The sequence below is a fragment of the Delphinus delphis genome, chromosome 7 (assembly GCF_949987515.2).
Source record: "Delphinus delphis chromosome 7, mDelDel1.2, whole genome shotgun sequence".
In the NCBI taxonomy this organism is placed as follows: domain Eukaryota; kingdom Metazoa; phylum Chordata; class Mammalia; order Artiodactyla; family Delphinidae; genus Delphinus; species Delphinus delphis.
Window position 1 is genome coordinate 6,865,990 of NC_082689.1, and position 19,441 is coordinate 6,885,430.

The 19,441-nt window shown below is 47.3% G+C and overlaps 1 protein-coding gene across 6 annotated transcripts in view; it reads right to left on the reverse strand.

Moving 5' to 3' along the window:
* DGKD (diacylglycerol kinase delta) overlaps positions 1-19,441 on the reverse strand; it is a 110,168-nt gene that overhangs the window by 34,707 nt on the left and 56,020 nt on the right. For 5 of the 6 annotated variants that reach the window (XM_060015907.1, XM_060015906.1, XM_060015905.1 and 2 more), the window contains exons 4-5: positions 1,022-1,126; positions 635-767 (exon numbers count right to left, since the gene is read on the reverse strand). In XM_060015907.1, coding sequence (XP_059871890.1) covers positions 635-767; positions 1,022-1,126 — 238 coding nt within the window. Of the gene's footprint in view, positions 1-634; positions 768-1,021; positions 1,127-2,787; positions 2,894-19,441 lie in introns of those variants that run through there. The other variant, XM_060015909.1, reaches the window with a different exon arrangement.

Here is a 19,441-nt window from a genome sequence, read left to right on the forward strand (position 1 = left end):
GAGACCAGGCATCCAGCCTGGCCAGGGGGCGGCAGGCTTTCTGTGAAGGGCCGGAGACAAAGCAGCTCAGGCTCCGCGGGCCAACCATTCGGCTCTGTCCCCGCAGCACAAGGGCCGCTGTGGCCACACTTCACATACGGACACTGAAATTTAAGTTTCACGGGATTTTCTGCGTCACAAAACAGTTGCCTTCTTTTGATATTTTTCAACCTTTTAAAATTGTAAAAACCATTCTTAAGCTCACAGGCTGTATGACATCAGGCGGCAGGTGGGAACTGGGCCCGGGGCCACGGTCCACCTCTCTCTGCTCCTGCCCAAGCCCAGGGCTCTATCCTCTAGATCTGGAGGACCATTTACCCAGAGAGGGGCTGAGAGAGACTTTAACTCCTTTTTCCCTGTGTCCTCTAGGTTTCCTCTTTGTGTCTCATTACTACCAATTCCCTTCTTTTTACTTTGTTCCGTTACTACAAATAACAATTTATCAAAGACTCCTGAGCAGGCACAGTAAACAAGGGTGGAGTCATACAAGCCACTCTACTCCTGACTGACCTGAGGGGACTGTGCTTGGATTCCTAAGGCTCTGTCATGTCAAACCTCAGGCCACTTTTCCCAGCGGGAAACTCATCGTTCGTACCTTCACAGGACAGTCCGTGGGACGTGACCCCAGACAGAGCCTCTCGGCACACATTGCAGTAGGTGGGCCTCGCGTGGGAGCAGGCGTACCAGTTGTGCATCCCTGAGAAGTGGTCCATGCTGTACTGGGTAGGCTGCAAACAAAGAACAAAGATGGCAAAGATGAGGCAACCCTCTGACCTCCCTAAACACAGTAACTTGGACGAGATTCAATAAGAAATCAGACAGGGTCACTGCCCGATGGCCCAAAGATGAGCAACAAGCCTTAAGTTTGCAAGGAGCACGCTGAGAAAGTGAGCTCCAGACCATAACGGCCCAGCATGGGGGACGTTCATATGGCAGAATACAAGGGGTAGGGTGACAAAAAGGGAGGGCTTCCTCCCCTAACCTCAAAGTGCTCCCTGCTCTGGACCGTCTTCAGCGCTGCGATCCAGTCTTCCATCTCTTTTCTGTTATCTGCACATAGGATGAGTTTCCTACATGGAGTGATGACCTAGAGAAAGAAACAAGAAACATGCAACATGTCCATGGGCAGAAGACAAATGCTAGCAACTATGAAAACTTTTTAAAAACCTACCTTCACTATATACTTTCTTTTTTCATGAAAAAGTACTGTTTCATTCAGGTATTCAATTGAACAGAACATAAAGATGGTTATCATGGGTCATTAAAAGGCAAGAACAATCTCAAACCAAAAAGACAATCAAATTTAGATTACAGATTCACCAAAATCAACTCAAGTGGACATTTACCAACTATCTACTACTGAGACACGGTAATCAGCCATAGGCAATTTTATTTATTCGTTTATTTATTTATTGCTGCATTGGCTCTTCACTGCTGCATGTGGGCTTTCTCTAGTTGCAGCAAGCAGGGGCTACTCTTCCTTGCAGTGCACGGGCTTCTCATTGCGGTGGCTTCTCTTTGTTGTGGAGCACGGGTTCAAGGCGCACGGGCTTCAGTAGTTGTGGTGCATGGGCTCAGTAGTTGTGGCTCGCGGGCTCTAGAGAGCAGGCTCAGTAGTTGGGGAGCATGGGCTTAGTTGCTCTGCAGCACGTGGGATCTTCCCGGACCAGGGCTCGAACCCGTGTCCCCTGCATTGGCAGGCGGATTCTTAACCACTGCACCACCAGGAAAGTACCAGCAATTTTTTTTAAAGGAAAAGAAAACACAGTTTCCATTGCACCAAAGAGCTCACAAGCTGACACGTAGCACTTGAACAGTTTAGGGAAGTCTGATCCACAGTTACTGTAGGAATTTCCTGTGCATTTCAAGCCTATCATACATAAATGTTCTTTTAAAAAAACCTTTTACTGTATGACAACAGAACAACAACCAGCTACTACAGTCAGGCCTGAACAATTTAACTAGAAATGAGGTCATGAATCTGGTAATAATCAACAAATGAAAATTATACCTACAACATATAGAGATTTTATAAATCAATAGAAAAAAAGGCTATGAACTTGCATTTCACAAAAGAAATACAAAATGGCTAATAAAGGAATGAAAAGATGCTTAATCACTCTCATCACTGGGGAGCACAAATGGAAACAGCAAACTATTTTTCACCTATCAGATTGGCACAGTTCTTAGAGACAATAATCCAGTGTTGGAAAAGGTGTGAGAGAAGAGAGTTCTCTTCAAGTACTCATAGGAGGGAAACAGAGTATAAAGCTTTTAGAGAAAAATTTGACAATGTCTATCAAAATTTTTTTAAGTCAAAACCTTTTACCTAATTATTTTTATAATGCTGTAAAATAGCTACATGGTCCCAAAGTCAAACTGACAAAATAAGGCATTGATTTTATGTGTCCCTCATCCTAGTTCCCTCCCTTCCTGAAAGGCAGCTTGAAAACTAAATACAAGTATGGTTTATCCTCCCATTTGTAAGATACATGCAAATACATGTATATATTCATATTCTCTCTTTTCAAAACAGTAGCATACCACAGACCCTTCTGTCCACTCTCTGCTTTTTTAATTTAATCACAGTTGGCCCTTCAACAGCACAGGTTTGAACTACAAGGGTCCACTTACACGCAGGTTTTTTCCAACAGCAAATATTCCATGACACATGGTTGGCTAAATCCACAGATGTGAACCATGGCTAGGGAAGAACCGCGGCAAAGGAGGGCCGATTATAAATTATACCTGGATTTCCAACTGCGCGGAGGGTCAGGGTCCCTGACCTCTGCGCTGTTCAAGGGTCAGCTGCACACATCCTGGCCATCACTCCTTAGCAAAAGACCGCGATTCCTTATTCTTCCAACAGCTGCCTGGTGCTCCACTGCATAGAAGCACCAGAGTCTGTTCAACCAGTCCCTGTTCACGGAAGGTCTATGTTACTGAAAATCCTTTGCTATTTCGAACAGCAGCACAATGAACAGCCTTTACGTGGATCTTTTCATTTTTTTACTGGGGTATTTCTGGAATAAATTCCTAGAAGTAGAACTGCCCTGACAAAGAATAAATGCATACGTAATTTTGCTGCTATCGCCAAATTTCCCTCCAGTGGGTTTGTACCATTTCGCATTCCCACCAGCAGTGTTAGGAAAATGTCTGCTTCCTCATGGATTCACCTATAAAATACGTTATTTAACTTTTAGATGTTTGCCCATCTTAGAGCTTTAATTTATATAGAAAGATCCAATTTAGGAATATCCAACTTAAGTTATTAGATGATCATGTTTCTGGCTCAGAAAATTTAGAAATAGTATTTTATAGATTATCTCTTCCGTGATTTCCATAAACTACCTACAAAGCTTAATCACAGAAGGGGGTAAATAGAACTGGGTCACAAATGCACGGTGCTGTTCATTCTTCCACGACCGGGGTAACCACGATAATTCCACGTAGGGACCAGGCTGGGTGTAAAAGAGGTAAGCCTAGGAGAGGGTGCAGGGAGACAGAAAGACAGAACACAGAGGCCTGGAGCAGCCGCACCCTCCTGGGGTCAGGTGGTGGGAGCTGCTCTTTCACTCCTGGAGAGCACGGCAGGCGGTTGTACCCCACCCTCCCAGCAGACGCAGGCCAAGTGTCTGCTCTGGACATGGGCTCCCAAGGCCATGACAGGCAAGGTTCCTACTCACACAGAACTTGCACTGAGGAGAGACAGACAAACCACAAAACAATTTCAGACACTGACAGGAAGCGGGTCATGTGCAAGGGGGCTGGTGGGTGCTCTGGACCAGGTGGTCACGGAAGGCCATGGCAGCCTGGCAACCGCCAATGGCCTGGGGTCGGTGCATAAGGAATTTTCATCAGCATCTGTAAGTCTATAAGATCTCAGCAAACACTTCTTTATAATTCACTCCAGGGTGAGTTTTCATACTTGAACATTTTTATGAGCATAATAAATACAGTTACAGAAAGATAGTACATTTATTTTGCATAACTCAGGGATTTATTAGGAGTTACTATGATATCTACAGAAGAGAACAATGAGATTTTTTATGCCCATCCTATTTTAGGTCTTGACCAACAGATGAATGTCCAAGAACCTGGTTTTCAGCCTTCTTTGTTTAAACTCTTGCGCCTGTTTGAAGATACCTCAGACAGAATCCCACCTGGCCACTGACTGTTTGGGAAACGTTTCCCTTCTGGAAAAGGAGAGGTGTTAGAAGTCACCTGCCAGGGTTGTCACGGGACTGAACGGGGCCAAATGTGCACAGGACCCAGCAGGGGGCCCAACACACCCCTGGTCTGAAGCCCTGTGAGATGTGTAACGTGGAGCAGCTGCCTGTGCCTCCACTTGCTCACCTGAAAACCGGCACTATTAATGGTGCTGTCGCATCCTAGCGGTGCTGTGAAGTGTGGGGCAGGGACCACGTAAGGTGCTGAGAACAGCACCTCGTACGTAAACACCCCACCGCCATTACTCTTGGTGCTACTTCAGGCTCTAGGTCCTGACCTTAGGGTACTTTCTCTTTGATGGAACTAAAAGATGGCTTTTCATGTGGGCAAATCTCCCTGAGACCATTCTGGTGCCAAGAGTCCACCTCCCGATCATGAGAATCATCACAGAGGACACCCATCAAATAAAAATCAACCTCTGCTTCTCTCCGACCACGCCCTGCCACCTTGAGACAGAAGCCGTATTTCTTAGTTGCCCACAAGACGGCTCATCACTCCACTCCCTTGGAGGCTCCGCCTCCCTTTGGTCGCCTGCAAGCTCCTCAAGAGTCCTCCAGCCCTGGGGAAGCTTCATGGGAGAGATGAGGCTGGGAGGGTCTCCTCAGGAGGAAGGGAGAGGGGAGGCTGTTTCTGAGAGAGAAGCCTTGGACAGGACTTCCTACTGAATGAACCCCTTGGTTTTGGAGACACAGCGGGCAGGACAGGACCCAGGAGAGAAGCAGGTGTTGGATGAGTCCGAGGCAGGAAGAAGGCAGGATTCAGGGGAGATGCCCTAAGGAATAATAAGAGTGTCCCTTTGTTTGGGCTGCAGCCAATACTGTAACTCCTAGAAACCAAGGAACGGTGCGAAAAAGCTAGAACTATCTCCAAATCCTAGCCTTCACACAGAAAAGACTTTAGAGACTAAAAGATACTCTAAATTTTTCAAGCAAATTTGTATGGTAAGAAACAGTTCACACAACTCAATGAACTTAGAAGGTAAATGCAAATTAAAAGTAGGGTAATAACGTGAACTTAGAACAAATCAGCGACAGCACAGAGATTCAGCGGGCTAGGTCCATGACTGGAATAAGCAGACGTGGTATTAAGAGACGGAGCAGAGGAATACGATGGGGCGAGAAGACAGCCAGCCACGTGGAAACCCACAAACTCAAGAGTGAAAGCACACCACACACCCTGAAGTCAGAACATGAATGAAACAGAAAGGGTATCCCAGAGGAAGAGCAGAGAAAACAGTGGAAGTATTTCTCACATAATCCTCTGAGGAGGCCAGAAGCACAATAAACAGATCTGAATTCTTAGACACTTGCTGGAATTCTCCTGAGGTAGAAAAACTTAAAAGTCAGTAAGAAGAGAAGCAGACCAACTAACAGGAAAACGGACAAAAGACTTCAACGGTTATCTCACAACACTTATTTCACAAGTCACCAATAAGGGACATGAAAAGGTGCCCAACTTGATTAGTCATCTGGGAAGCAGAAATTAAAACCCCCCATGTGGTACACCTTTCATGGTGGCTGAGCTAAAAAAAGCGCTCAGTGTCAAAAGACAGTATGGAGTGCTGGCGACGATGCAGAGCAACCAGAACTCTCATGCGGTTCTGGTGGGAATGCAAGTTGGTACAGTCACCCTATGGCTCAGCAATTCCACCCATCGGCCCAACAGAAATACAAACATATCTCCTTCTCGTCGAGACACAGACAAGGACTTCATGGCATCACTACTCTTAAGAGGCCCGTACTAGACACAACCCAAATGCCCTGCATGGGTAAAGTGGATAAATAACCTATAATGTATTAGTACAATGGAATACTGCAGAGCAATGAGAATGAACCACCTATTGCTACATGTAATAATGTGATGAGTTTTACAATGCTGAAAGAAGCCAGACACAAAAATATATATATACTATTCATATAAGTTCATTATGCACGTACAAAGTTAAAAAAAAAAAAAAAGTAGGGCTTCCCCGGTGGCGCAGTGGTTGAGAGCCCGCCTGCCGATGCAGGGGACACGGGTTCGTGTCCCAGTCCGGGAAGATCCCACATGCCGCAGAGCGGCTGGGCCCACGAGCCATGGCCGCTGAGCCTGCGCATCCGGAGCCTGTGCTCCGCAACGGAGAGGCCACAACAGTGAGAGGCCTGCGTACAGCAAAAAAAAAAAAAAAGTAAAACTAATCTATAGGGTTAGAAGCTAGCTACTTCCAGGAGTTGCTTTTGGGGAGAAGGGTACAAAAGAGAGCTACTGGAGGCTGCTAACGTTCTGTTCCTTGATCCGGAACATTCATCAACCTGCAGATGCTATAATCAATACACTTTTCCATATATGTGCTATACTTCAGTAAAAGAATATAGAACTCAGAATAAAACTAACCATGTAACTGAATCAAAAGAAAAATGGCAGGGACTTCCCTGGTGGCGCAGTGGTTAAGAATCTGCCTGCCAATGCAGGCGACACGGGTTCAAGCCCTGGGCCGTGAAGATCCCACATGCCGCAGAGCGACTAAGCCTGTGCGCCACAACTACTGAGCCTGCGCTCTAGAGTCCACGAGCCACAACTACTGAGGCCGTGCGCCACAACTACTGAGGCCGTGAGTCACAACTACTGAAGCCCACGCACCCTAGAGCCTGCGCACCGCAACCACTGAGCCCAGGTGTCGCAACTACTGAAGCCCGCGCACTTTAGGGCCCACGTGCCACAACTACTGAGCCTGCGTGCTGCTACTGAAGCCCGCGCGCCTAGAGCCCATGCTCCACAACAAGAGAAGCCACCGCGATGCGAAGCCCGCGCACTGCAACGAAGAGCAGCCCCCGCCCGCCGCAGCTAGAGGAAGCTGCGCGTGGCAACGAAGACCCAACACAGCACCCCGCACCAAAAAAAAAAAAAAAAAAAAAGACAAACGGCATAGCTACCCAGACCCTTGGATAAAGTCTGTTTAGAAAACTAAATGTACAAGAGAGGCAAAAGAAGACAGAAGTGTATACATGAACATGAGAGACTGGCAGAGCTATATTAAAATAGTGGACAGATCTTAAACACAGGAAAAGTGGTCAGCCTTACTCATAAGATAAATGCAACTTAAAATTACAAGATACCTATTTTTTACCTACACAAGTTTGATAACCTGCTCTGTTGAGTCTCATACATCAAAGTGTAAATAAATAAACTCCTACAGAGAACATCTGGTGAAATCTAGCAAACTTTAAAATATACATCTTTGTCATAGCAATAGTGCTTCTACAAATATGCCTTCAGGAGCACTGACATGGAGTGTATACGAGGTAGTTCATGAAAGTTCACTGTAAAGACAAAAGGAACAACTGAAATACTGATCAAGGTATGACTGGTAGGATGCTGGCGACATAAATCATGGCACCTTCATATATCGGCAGCCTACACAGCCTTAAACAGACTGAAGCTACTTACTCTTCATGCCCTTACAGGGATCAGCCTCTAAGATACATTGTTAAGTGCTCAAAACAAACTGCAGGAATAGTCTGGGTGTACAGGAAAAAGTAACTTAGTCACCTCTGGGAGGGGGCTTCTGAGGGGCTGGGAAACTTACTTTATACCTTTCATCCTTTTGAGCTCTTTACCTTGTGCATGTATTCATTATAATTATTTTAAAAATAAAGCCTTAAGTTTATAATATATGCTAAAAACAAAACAAAGAACTTTTTAAGTTCTATATTTTTTCCTTATTAATTTTTGTTCCCATCCTTTCATAGAAATGATCTTCCTGGAAATATGAGAAAATGCTAGATACTCTAAATGAATCTAAGAAACCCAAGTCAGACAAGTATCTTCCAATGTCCTGGGAAGAATTAGCCGGGGAGGTTACTAAACCCCGGGCAGTGATCTTTGAGAAATCAAGGAGAAAAAGGAGACATGCTGGAAACACACAGATATGATGTCTCAATGGAGAAGGTGGACGCTTGAGTTACACACACAGGAGCGGACAGGACAGGGAAGCAACCAAGAGGATGTCAGCAGCAGCTCCCCTTGGCCGGGCGCTTGGCAATGCTGGGAAATCTGCTAGGTGTTGACAGGTGTCTGCTTGTCCCAGCTTCCCCACCACGTGATGGAGGAGGTTATCAGGAGAGGAAACTGAGGCCTGCCGAGTGACTTGCCCCAAGTCCCACAAGTAATGAAGCAGGGGGCCAGGACCCTGGGCAGCGGGTCCCCACCTGGATTCCAGGCAAGACTGCCATGTGAGCGATGTCAGGAATGGAGGGGCTGAATGCAGGGAAGGAACCGGCAGTCGCCAAGAGCTCTCCTAGGCTCACTCGGAGCAGGCAACGTCTGGTGCGTTGCATTTCCTTTTTGACAGGAATACTGGCCTGGAGGATCAGTGCAAGGATGACACGGACATCTCACTGAGTCACCCGACCGCTGCCCCTCCCACTCCAACCAGGTTTCCCAAGAGTTCAAAATAGAGGGTGGAGAAATACGATCTGGGGGACGATGACAAGGGCGATCCATGATTCACCAGCAAAGTCCCGTCCAGCAATTCCTCACCACGGATTTGGATGTGCCTCTCATTTGTAAATGAGACCTTAAATGACAAAAAGATGGAGCTCCTGCAAACTTTGTCACGCTGGGACTACAGGCCAAGCCAAACCACCTTAGCAGTAATAAATGTGAGGCCCTGAGCCTGGGATGGGCCAAAGGCCACAACAAGCAGGGCAAGCAGGCAGGGCAGACATGCAGCCTTGGGTCATCAGATTTCACAGATCCAAAAATAATAAGAGTAACCAGCAGACTTCTGATTCCGGGAAGACGGTTAGACATACTTTTCCTTATTCCTCTGGCTAAGTACAGCTAAAACCCTGGACTTAGATATAAAAAAATATGCAAAGCCTCTGAAGGGTGGAGAGAAGAGGGCCTGAGGAATGACAAGGCACTGAGTTCTCTCGGGTCTCTGTTTGCCCCTGACATCCCAAACATGGAGCTGAAGAAGCCCAGCCAGAAACACCAAGGAGTACAGAAAGAATTTAAAAGCTCACCAAAAGCCTGCCCTCTCCGGCCATGGCTCCAGGAAAGGGGAGCCTAACAAGGCAGAATCAACAGTGGGAGAGCAGCCAATAACCACTCTACTCCAGCCAAACGGAAACAACTGCGGCCCCCACGCCCACCACGAAGGCAGCAATAAGGCTCCAGCATCGGCCACGTGTTGCCCAGAGAACACCAGGTAGGGACTTTCACCCCTGCCAGCCACATCCCCACAGTGTCAGAGGGTATACAGAGGCAAATTCAACATCAACAGCCATTCAGGAAATGCTGATTAAAATCACAATATGACTATACACCTACGAGAATGGCTGAAAGAAAAAAGTGACACCACCAAATGAAGATGTCCAGAAACTGGCGCATACTGGGGGGAATGTACAGCCGCTTTGAAAAACAGTTCGGCAGTTTCTTTAAAAACCAAACATGAAACTACAAGACAACCCTGGGATTACAACTCTTGGGCATTTCTCCCAAGAAATGAAGACCTATGTTCACACAAAAAACCTGTCCATGAACGTTTATAGCAGCTTTATTGATAATCACCAAAACCTGGAAACAACCCAGATGTCCTTCAGTGGTAAATGATTAAACTCACAGTGGCACACCCATTCCATGAAACACCACTCTGTATAAAAAGAAACTATCATACACACAGTAACCTGCAGGGATCTCCAAAGAGCTCTGCTGGGTGAAAAAGCCAATCCCGAAAGCTTACATACTACCTGATCCCATTTACAGAACATTCTTGAGATAACAAAATTACAGATATACAGAACAGATTGATGGTTGCCAGGGGATAAGAACGGGAGTGGGTGTGGCTATAAAAGGACAACCAGGGGATCCTTGTGGAGGTGGAAACCTGGATCTTAACAGTACCAATATCAACTTCCTGGCTGTGATATTTTACTTTAGTTTTGCAAGATGTTACCAACGGACGGAACTGGGTAGAGGACACAACGGATCTCTGTATTATTTCAATTCCATGTGAATCTACAATGATCTCGAACTAAAAGGTTTAATTAAAAATAAGTAACCACAATCAAAGTTTTCTAATAACTAATATGTTTAAATTAAATGTTAAGCATTCAGAACAACGCTGTATTTCTTAAGAACAGGGGCACGTGTGGTCTCACTCAGCACTGATTAAAAGTATAATCTTACCTTGCTAAAGTCCTTTATTTGTAGGTGGCACAAACTCATGCAATTCACATCTGATTTGCCAAGGAAATATTATGCGGACACACCCTGGGTACATAATCTCAAAGAAAACGAAATTGGGTCCTCCCCACGTGACATGAGGGTCACAGTGCTCGCTGTTTTCCGGCTGTGACACTTGGGCTGGTAGTCACACCTGCACAAGACAGAGCACCGGAAATGGCAAGACTCGCTTCTGTACACAACAGTGCTTGAGAAATCAGTGAAGCCACACCTTATGTCAGCTGTGAACCTCAGTCCTGCCTGCAAACAGCTCTGTACTTCTGGGGTGGGCCGGCCCCAACGCCCGCAGACAGCAGGTACTCTCCGGGAGCAACCAGAAACACCCTCAAGACAAGCTGACCCGCCGCTCCAGACCCACAGATCCCACTGCCCACCGGACAGGCCCACGCACACACCAAAACAAGTCCTCCCACCAACTGCCCGCCACCCCCGGAGGCCTCAACCTCACCTCCTCTCCCATGCTCAACCCTCATCTGGAGGTTCCAAATTCTTCCTTTCTTCTCAGAAATAAAATCAGTCACTCTTCCATTCCAACAAACAGACAAGATCCCTGTTCCCCTGGAGCTTACATTCAAATTCAGACAGGAAATAAATACTATAATAAAGAAGTAAATTATATAGCGCAGAGAGTAGTACTGGTGATAAAGTCTATGGGGAGAGGAGAGAGACCAGAAGAAGGAGGTCAGGAGACTGAGGTAGGCCTCACTGGAAAAGACTGGAAGGGTGTGGAAGAGAAGAGCCTGAAGCAGGAGCGCGGCCAGTGGCTGGAGCGAGTGAGCCGGGGAGAGAGGTCGCTGGGGAGAGAGGCCGGGCAGCCTGGAGAAGCGACAGGGCCCAGAGTGCCCTGGGGGCACCTGTAAGAGCTCTGGCTTTTAGCCCCAGTGAAATGGGGGCTGTGGAGCTTTTGAGCAGAAGGCTGACATCTGACTTGGGTTTAAAAAGCATCGTTCTGGTTGCATTATTGAAAACTGGGCGTAGCAGGTAGGGCAGAAGTCGGGAAACCTTGTGGGAGCGTGCTCAGCAATCCCATCAAGAGATGAAGGGGAGGGGAGAGCGGGACTCTGACGCCTCCTGAAGACAAGGGGTTTCCTGACAGAATGTACAGACAGGAGCCACAAAGACCCCTGGAGCAGCGGGGGAGAGGCCGCCACCCTGGGAGGGGAAGGCTCTGAGCCGGCTCGGCAGCTGGGAGCCGGGGTCGGGGGTGGGGGGCAGCAGTGCAATTCTGGACGTGCTGGGCTTGGGGTGTCTATCCAGATGCTGGGCATGGCCAAGATTTTATCTCGTTCATGAGACTTCATCACCTTGCCATCAGCCTGGCTACATTATAAAAGGAAATAACATCACTCACAAGTTACCACTGTTGGCGGGTCGCTTAAAAAATTTAAAGTTTTGCAGAGCAGTTTGACAATATCTCATCAAGCTAAAGACGTGCACACCTGGCAATTCTACCCTTAGAAGCACACTCTAAAGAAACTCGTGCTGTGTGCCCAGGAAGACTAGTATAAGACTGTTCCCGGCAGCGCTGTCTGCAAGGCTGAAATCTGGGAAAACAAGTCGACAGTGGGACACGTCATACGCTGGACCCCAATGTAAGCCACGAAAACAACCCTGGAGCATCGTGAGCCTCAACTCACTGTACCTGCGAAAAGTTCTGAGGCTCATGTCCCACTCTCTGGAAATTCTGATTTAATTCTAGAAATCAGGAATCTGTCATTTTAAACCTTGAACCACTTAACTAAAGATGAATGTATGCACATGGATAAAATTCAGAAACGCAATACTGGGTGAGAAAAAAGCAAGCTGCAGGAGATGTGTAGTGTGACACCATTTATTAGAAGTTTTTAAACTGATTAAACAATACTATGTATTGTTTATACCTACATATATGAGTAGAGAAAGTATAAAAAAGGACGCAAACAAATGATAAACCGCAAACTCAGAATGGGGGTGACCTCAGGGGAGGGAGGGCAGGAAGGGAACAGGATAAGAAAGGGAATATAAAGGACTCCAAGTACATCCATAATGTTTCTTTCTCGGGCTGGGAAGTGTACACAGTTGTTCACTATGTTACTTTTTGAATGCCTGAAATATTTAATAATTTTTTAAAATGTTAAATGTTTTGGCACAAAAATATGCTAAAATATCCAAGCTAGGGCTAGAGACATACACTATGTTTTGTACTTATAGTTTATAGTATTTACACACACACATACAGAGTACGTACAATTTACTGTACTTATGGTTTACAGTATAAATTTATAGTTTGCCTTGTGGTTATAGCTTAGCCCCACAGAAGGGAATTGTGTCAGCCTGCAGACAGATTCTGCTGGTAAAACCGGGGAATCTCCAGCAGCCTGAACTTGGCAATCATGCGTTCATTCACTCACCACACAGAACGCCCCCCTCCGGGCGCTCGCGTGGCAGTCACACTCCCCGCCCACCTCTGCTGGCTGCCATGCACTTCATAGCAGACACAACTGTTCCTAATTTGCCTCTCAAATTTCTTATCTCAAAGTAGATTTCTGAATCCTAAAAGAGCTGGCTGAGTGTGTGAAAATGAAGTTGATGCTTTATGAAGGGAGAAAGGGGGAGGCGCGCTGGCTGGACGGCTCAGAACGAAGCTTTTAGAGACCAAAAAAAAACCTTCTCTCCCAACACACCCCCTGGTCAACCACTGGGGTGGCAGCTACCAGAAGCTAACATCAAACCCCAGAAAATTCCTTTCTGAGGATTCTCAAAGCACACAGAGACACACATCCTGCTGCTCAAAGGCCAAGCGAGCTCAGTAAGCCCAGTGATAGAATGAGAGGTGTGGAGAGAGGACAGTACAGCACAGCAGTTACAACAGACTGAGCCATCAGAGGGACACTGGGACAGATGCCTTGTCCCTCTAGTCCTCAGCTTCTTAACCTCAGGGTCACGGCCCCGGTGAATGAGAGAGGCCGTTATTGCTGTTCGTGCCTGGAGCTGTCACCTGCTGTCCTCCAGCTGGAAGACACTGGTCCGAAGGCCAGCACAGCTCAGGGCATGTGAGGCAACGATGAGAGCAAAAGGCTGGCTCCCCAGCTGCTCCCACAGAGAGACGGCAGTCACAGCAGACACCTGGGTACAAGAGACACCCAGCAGCCCATGGGGGCATCTGGTCAACACGTGCCTGAAGCGCCATCTGACGCCACTGGGCAAAAATCACCCGCATCTACGGGCAGATTACTTGAGGCTCCGTGGTACTTGGGGATCTGGGTGAAACTTCTCCTGTGACAAAGCTCAGACAACAGGAATTCATCACCGAGAAGCTTATCCGACCTGCAGGCTTTCTACTCGGCCAGGTGGTGACCAAAGAGCATTTCTAGCATGTGGGTGAAGTCACACCACCAAGCCTATGGCTTTAAAAATCCCAGCCTTCTGCTTCCAAGAAACAGAAGACATAAATCAGCCCTCTAGAGGTACTTACAATAACCTACAATTCACTCCACTTACTTCATTCTAAATCCTTATAATTTTAACTTCTTCCCCACGCAGCTTCCCACAGCCTCATCACCCACCATCACCTGGAACTCTTACCTTCCACTCTTCCCTCTTTCAGAACGTTTTCCAACTGCTCAAAATGGATCAGAATTGAAGCGGCCCAGCAAAAACAAAACTCAAGTTTTAAAGCCGATGGGCAAGAACCTGTGGGTCACCAAAGTAGACCAGAGACGCAGAGAAGCCCATCAGCACGGCGCAGTTTAGCCACCGACCCAAAGAGGAGCAAAGGGGCCGTGTCCACACAGGGTTAGGAACCTGGAAATACTCGGCTAAATATAGCTCCCCGGTCCACAGGGCTTGGAAAGGTGGCCAAGAATAAGCATCTGGCACGCTCAGTCATTTCTGTCACTTCCTGTTACTCACGTCCTGCCGTTCCGATGCTGCCCGAAACACTGAGTTCGCCATACACAATCCCCACCTGGAAGCCCCGATATACAAACTATTCACGACAGCTGGGATGTGCGTAGACAAGGGACTTCCTCACACGGTATCATACGAAACACAAAAATAGACACCACCACGCAAACAAGCTCCTGGAGGGCCCTGTGGGAAAGCAGCCCAGGATGCTGGTCCAGACACCCAGGCTCCCCGCCCCGCATCTGCCCTCCAGAAAGGAACCAGGCCTCAACTGCTGATGGGACACCCTCCTCTCTGAAGCTGCACCTCACCTCCAGTCACAGGGCAGCTTTGGGGGCAAAGAGGGGTCCCCACCACCACTGCTACTTGACCTACCCGGGGGCCCAAGGCATTCAGTCAAAGCCAAGCACCCTCTTCCCTGCCCACCTGCCAGCCCTCCTGAGAACACTGGCCACAGGGACTGCAGGACGCCCAGGCAGGGAGCAAAGCCAACTGGGCCACAGGTCAAACTCACATGTAACTTACCAGAAGACAGATTTTTCAAAAGGAACAAAAAGTAAGATGAAGCAAAAAGTAAAAGTTATACCTACAACTGAAATGGGATGACAGTATTTCAAGTTACTCATCGATTCAACATTTCAACGGTGCTTCATTAGCTTTGAAATGTGTTCAACGTGAGGGAAACCTTGGAGATGAGAGGCGGCCCTGAGCAGGGTGGCAGGGTGGGGGGCACCCTGGGGGGAGGGGTACCATGGCCCACGAAGGGCACCCAGGTATGGGGGTGGTGCCCCAGAGGCGGGAAACAGGAGACGGCAAGCAGAAGGCAAAATACAAACAAACAAAATCTAACACGCCTCCAATAGCAAAACGCTAGAAACAGCCTAGATCTCCAAAAACTGGGGAGTGGTGAAATACATAAATAATGACATGTTTCATACGGTGGGATACCATTTAGCCAATTTTAAAAAGGGCGACGACAGTGCACATTTATGTACAGAGATGTTCATAAGATAATAAATTTTAAAAGCAGGCTACAAATTAGTATGCATAATGGGTCCGATTTTTTGTAAAAACTGAAGTGTATGTACTGATATTCACAGGAAAATGCCTAAATCTATGTCTATATCAGGGTCTCTGAACCCCAGCACTACTGACCCTCTGGGCCCAATAATTCTTTGTTGCAGGGACTGTCCCCCACAGCACTGGAGGATGCTGAACAGCATCCTTGAACACGCCAGTAGCATGCCCTCACCCTCACCTAGGTGTCACAGGCCACAACGTCTCCAACTGCCAAATGTCCTTCTGTGGGCGAACCTCACCTCCCCACTCCTTAGTCCCGCCCATGTTTGAGAACCACAGGGCTCTACAACAGTGTTTGCATCTATGATCTCAGTGATAAGACTACTGAGTGTTTATTGTTCATTTTGGTTATGTGTGCTTAATTATTTATAAGGAATGGGCTATTTGTATAAAAAACCGAATAAAAGAACAATCTGAGCACTGGTAAAACATTACAGGTGTTTTTGCTATAATGTAAAATTTGAGTTGCTGAAAATCCTCACATTCTACAAAAGTGCACAATAAAAATTTTAAGCCTCGTGGGAAAGGATGAGCTGGAGCAGACCACTCAAAACCTAGGCAATGCTGTAGCCAAGCGTTAACAGAACGAGAATCTTAATAAAAACACTAGTACTGTACAAACTTTAAAGTACATAAGGAAATACTACAGTAAATATAGAACTTTACTTTTGAAAAAAATGAAGGAGCTTCATGGATGGAAGCTGCTGCAGCTGAGTTACAGATCAGAGACAGGCAAAGCGCACAGAGACCAAGACTCAATAAGCAAGTTGCAGGCAGAGCCTGCAGGCCTCGAGGGCAGGTCTGTGCTCCTCCCTGGCTGGCCCTGCTGGGTCAGTACACTTTTTGTTACGGAAACACACCACAGCAGAAAGGACTTTAACTGCATCTCCCTCTTGGTTACTGCACAAAAGGAACGATTAGCTCAAACACCTAGAATTATTATTATCGCAGTGATAATGAACTCTAAACCAAAGTACCCTGGCAGTGGGTCCTGAAGGGATGTGAGGATGGAGGGAGTGGAATGGGAGTGCCTTGGCAATCTAATCTAGAGGCCACCATGCTGTCACAATTTATCTGTTTTCCTCTGGGATTATTTGACGATAAATCTGCATATACCCAGGTGTATCCACAGTAACCGTACAGTTAGCAACTATCAAGGGAAGGGGAGGGGAGGGGAGGGGAGGGGAGGGGAGGGGAGGGGAGGGGAGGGGAGGGGAGGGGAGGGGAGGGGAGGAGACGCATAGCAACCTCTATAGTCCAAGGTCTGCCTGCCATGCACTTTTCTGATCACTGAAGGTCAAGCTGATTAGGCAGTCAGACTTCCAAGAGCAAAGTGGCCTGAGGTAAGAACACCTGCATCTGCTGACTCGCCAGGTGTCCGTCCCTGGGACAAAGTCTTGTGCACATCTTTACTGATGAGCTGATCTCAGGCTGTTTGTTAAGTAAACCACAGACTAGCTACCAGGCAGCATGCCATGCCGCCAGAAACAAACAAAACACCGAAGGAAAAAACAAGGTTTACAAAGAATTTATTAAAGGGCATGTTTATATTACACTTCTGTGTTTAAAATATATATATTTCAAGGAAGGGACACACATAGGCTGGAAAACTGGAAGTTGACACCTCAGGTTTTTTTCTTTTCCTTCTGGTTTTCTGTATCTTCCAAAATGTCTACAGTAAGGGGTATTTTTAAATTATCTATGTTTCTTTTTTCCTACAAAATCAACATCTGGGACAAAAACTACTAGTTGCCTACACAACTAGCATTTTCCCTTCTTCCTCACGAACTGACCTTGCTGTTCCTGATGGCCCCTAGCTCGGCCTAGCTCACAGAGCACGTTCCACCGCCCCTGACCTAGGGACACAAAAGAGGTACACAAGCTGACGTGCTGGGGCTGGTGGGGGGACCTCCCAGGAAAGCTCTTTGAGAGGATGACACAGTGGCAGCCTCTGCCCGCCCGCTCCTTGCGGCCCCTGCTCCTGGCATTTGGCCCCCGGGAGGGGCCCTGAGACCCTGCCGACTGTGGGGCTCCAGACTGGCTAAGCCTGCTGGGCCCTAGTCTTTTCAAGGAGAAAAAAACAAACCTCTGCCGTATTTAAACCACTGTCACCTGGCTTTTCTGCTAAATACCCCAGACCTAAACTGAATTAAGACTACCATCTCTATCATCACACAGAGAAGAAAACCATGGCACAGAGACTGAGCCTTCTTCACGCTCCAGGTAAAGAACTTGATTTACTTCGTTACATGAGAACTGAAAACTGTCCACTCAAATGGCAGCAGCACCAAGGGAGCCTGATTTAACAGAGTAACAGTAAGGCTGAAATAATGACACCACAAATCAAATCTGACGACTTCCATCAGGGCTGGGCAAACTTTGGCCTGCCACCTGTTCTTGAAATAAAGTTTTATTAGAACACAGCCACACCTGTTCATTTACGTACTGTCTCTGGCTGCTGCAGACAGCCACAAAGACCCAACAGCCGCCAAGGCCTGAAATGCCTGGCCCTTTAGAGAACTTTGCTGCTGACCTCTGATATACGTCATTCCATACATCTTAGGAGGAACATAAAGAGAATTTGCTATATATAAGAGAGATAAATAACAAGGACCTACTGTATAGCACAGGGGACTATATTCAATATCCTGTAACAACCTACAATGGAAAAGAATCTGAAAAAGAATGGATATATGTCAATATGTATAACTGAATCACTTTGCTGTACACCTGAAACTAACACAACACTGTAAATCAACTACACTTCAATTCAAAACTGTTTAAAACAAAAACAAAAGAATTTGATGTGAAGGTGTTAAATGCAATTTGCTGCATAAAAGATGGAATTTGCACCTTGTCCCTTTTCTGACTCTGGTTCCTCTAAGGAGGGGGTCTCTGCTCTGTTCCCAGAGGAATCCCTGAGCGCCTGGCAGATAGTACGCACTCAATAAATAATGACGGAACGGAACACTTGCCCTTAACATGAAGGGTCACCTCTGAAAACTGTGTTTATATGCTCACACTTACTAAGCAATGTAGGATGAAAAACCTTACAAAGTGAAAACTACCACAACAATATATACTTCTGCAAATCTCCCCTAACACCCCCTCCCCCTTTTTATCTGGACTATTTCAATGCAGTTTACCCAGTGGGTTGAGGATTCCCAGGTTCTCTGACCTTACTGTGACTCACTCTGGGAGATAAAAGGTCTGGGAAAATGACCACATCTCACGCTGAGGTCACACTGCTACATACGTGAGGATGCTCTCAAGTTTTGCTCCCAGCAAAGGACTAGGCCAGCAGGAGAAGAAACCGAGGTGTGGGTCCTTTCAGCCCCTCCCCAGTCCCCTTGGGTGGGGACCCTGGCAGTGAGATGGCCTCACCACCACCACCCCCAGGCAATGAAAGGGGTGGTAACTCCTCCTCTCAGAACTGATTCTAAGGAAAATGTCTTCAGACATGTTACCACTGCATTAAAAAAGTAAACACCACAACGTGAAGGTTTCCAATTTGATGGTATGAAGCAAAGCTGGAGGAGGAGACGAGGTGAGGACGGCTGGACCCGAGCTGCTTCGCGCACAACTCACAGCCATCACGTGGTCCTGCTTGGGTTCAGCCGGAAGGTGAGGTCACAGACTTGCACAAGTGCCGTGACGGGACAACCATCTGTTCTAACCCCATGTCACACACTAGGCGACGGATGCCCAGAGAGGGAAGGTAGCTCCCCAAGGCCCACAGCTTGTAGGAGGCAGAGCCAGGACCAGAAGAAGATGGCCAACACGTGTCCAGGGCACATCGTGGCCTGTGGAGCTCCCTCCTGGAGGGATGAAGTGCCCACCGACCTTGGGGCTCAGGGGAGCTGTGCCGGCTGGCACGTGGATGCGGCACTCTAACACGGCAGGCCGTGTCCTTCAAATCTAGACCCAGGATGGAGACAGGACCCTGAGAAGCACAGCCCTTGTTCTCAGCTCCCAGTTC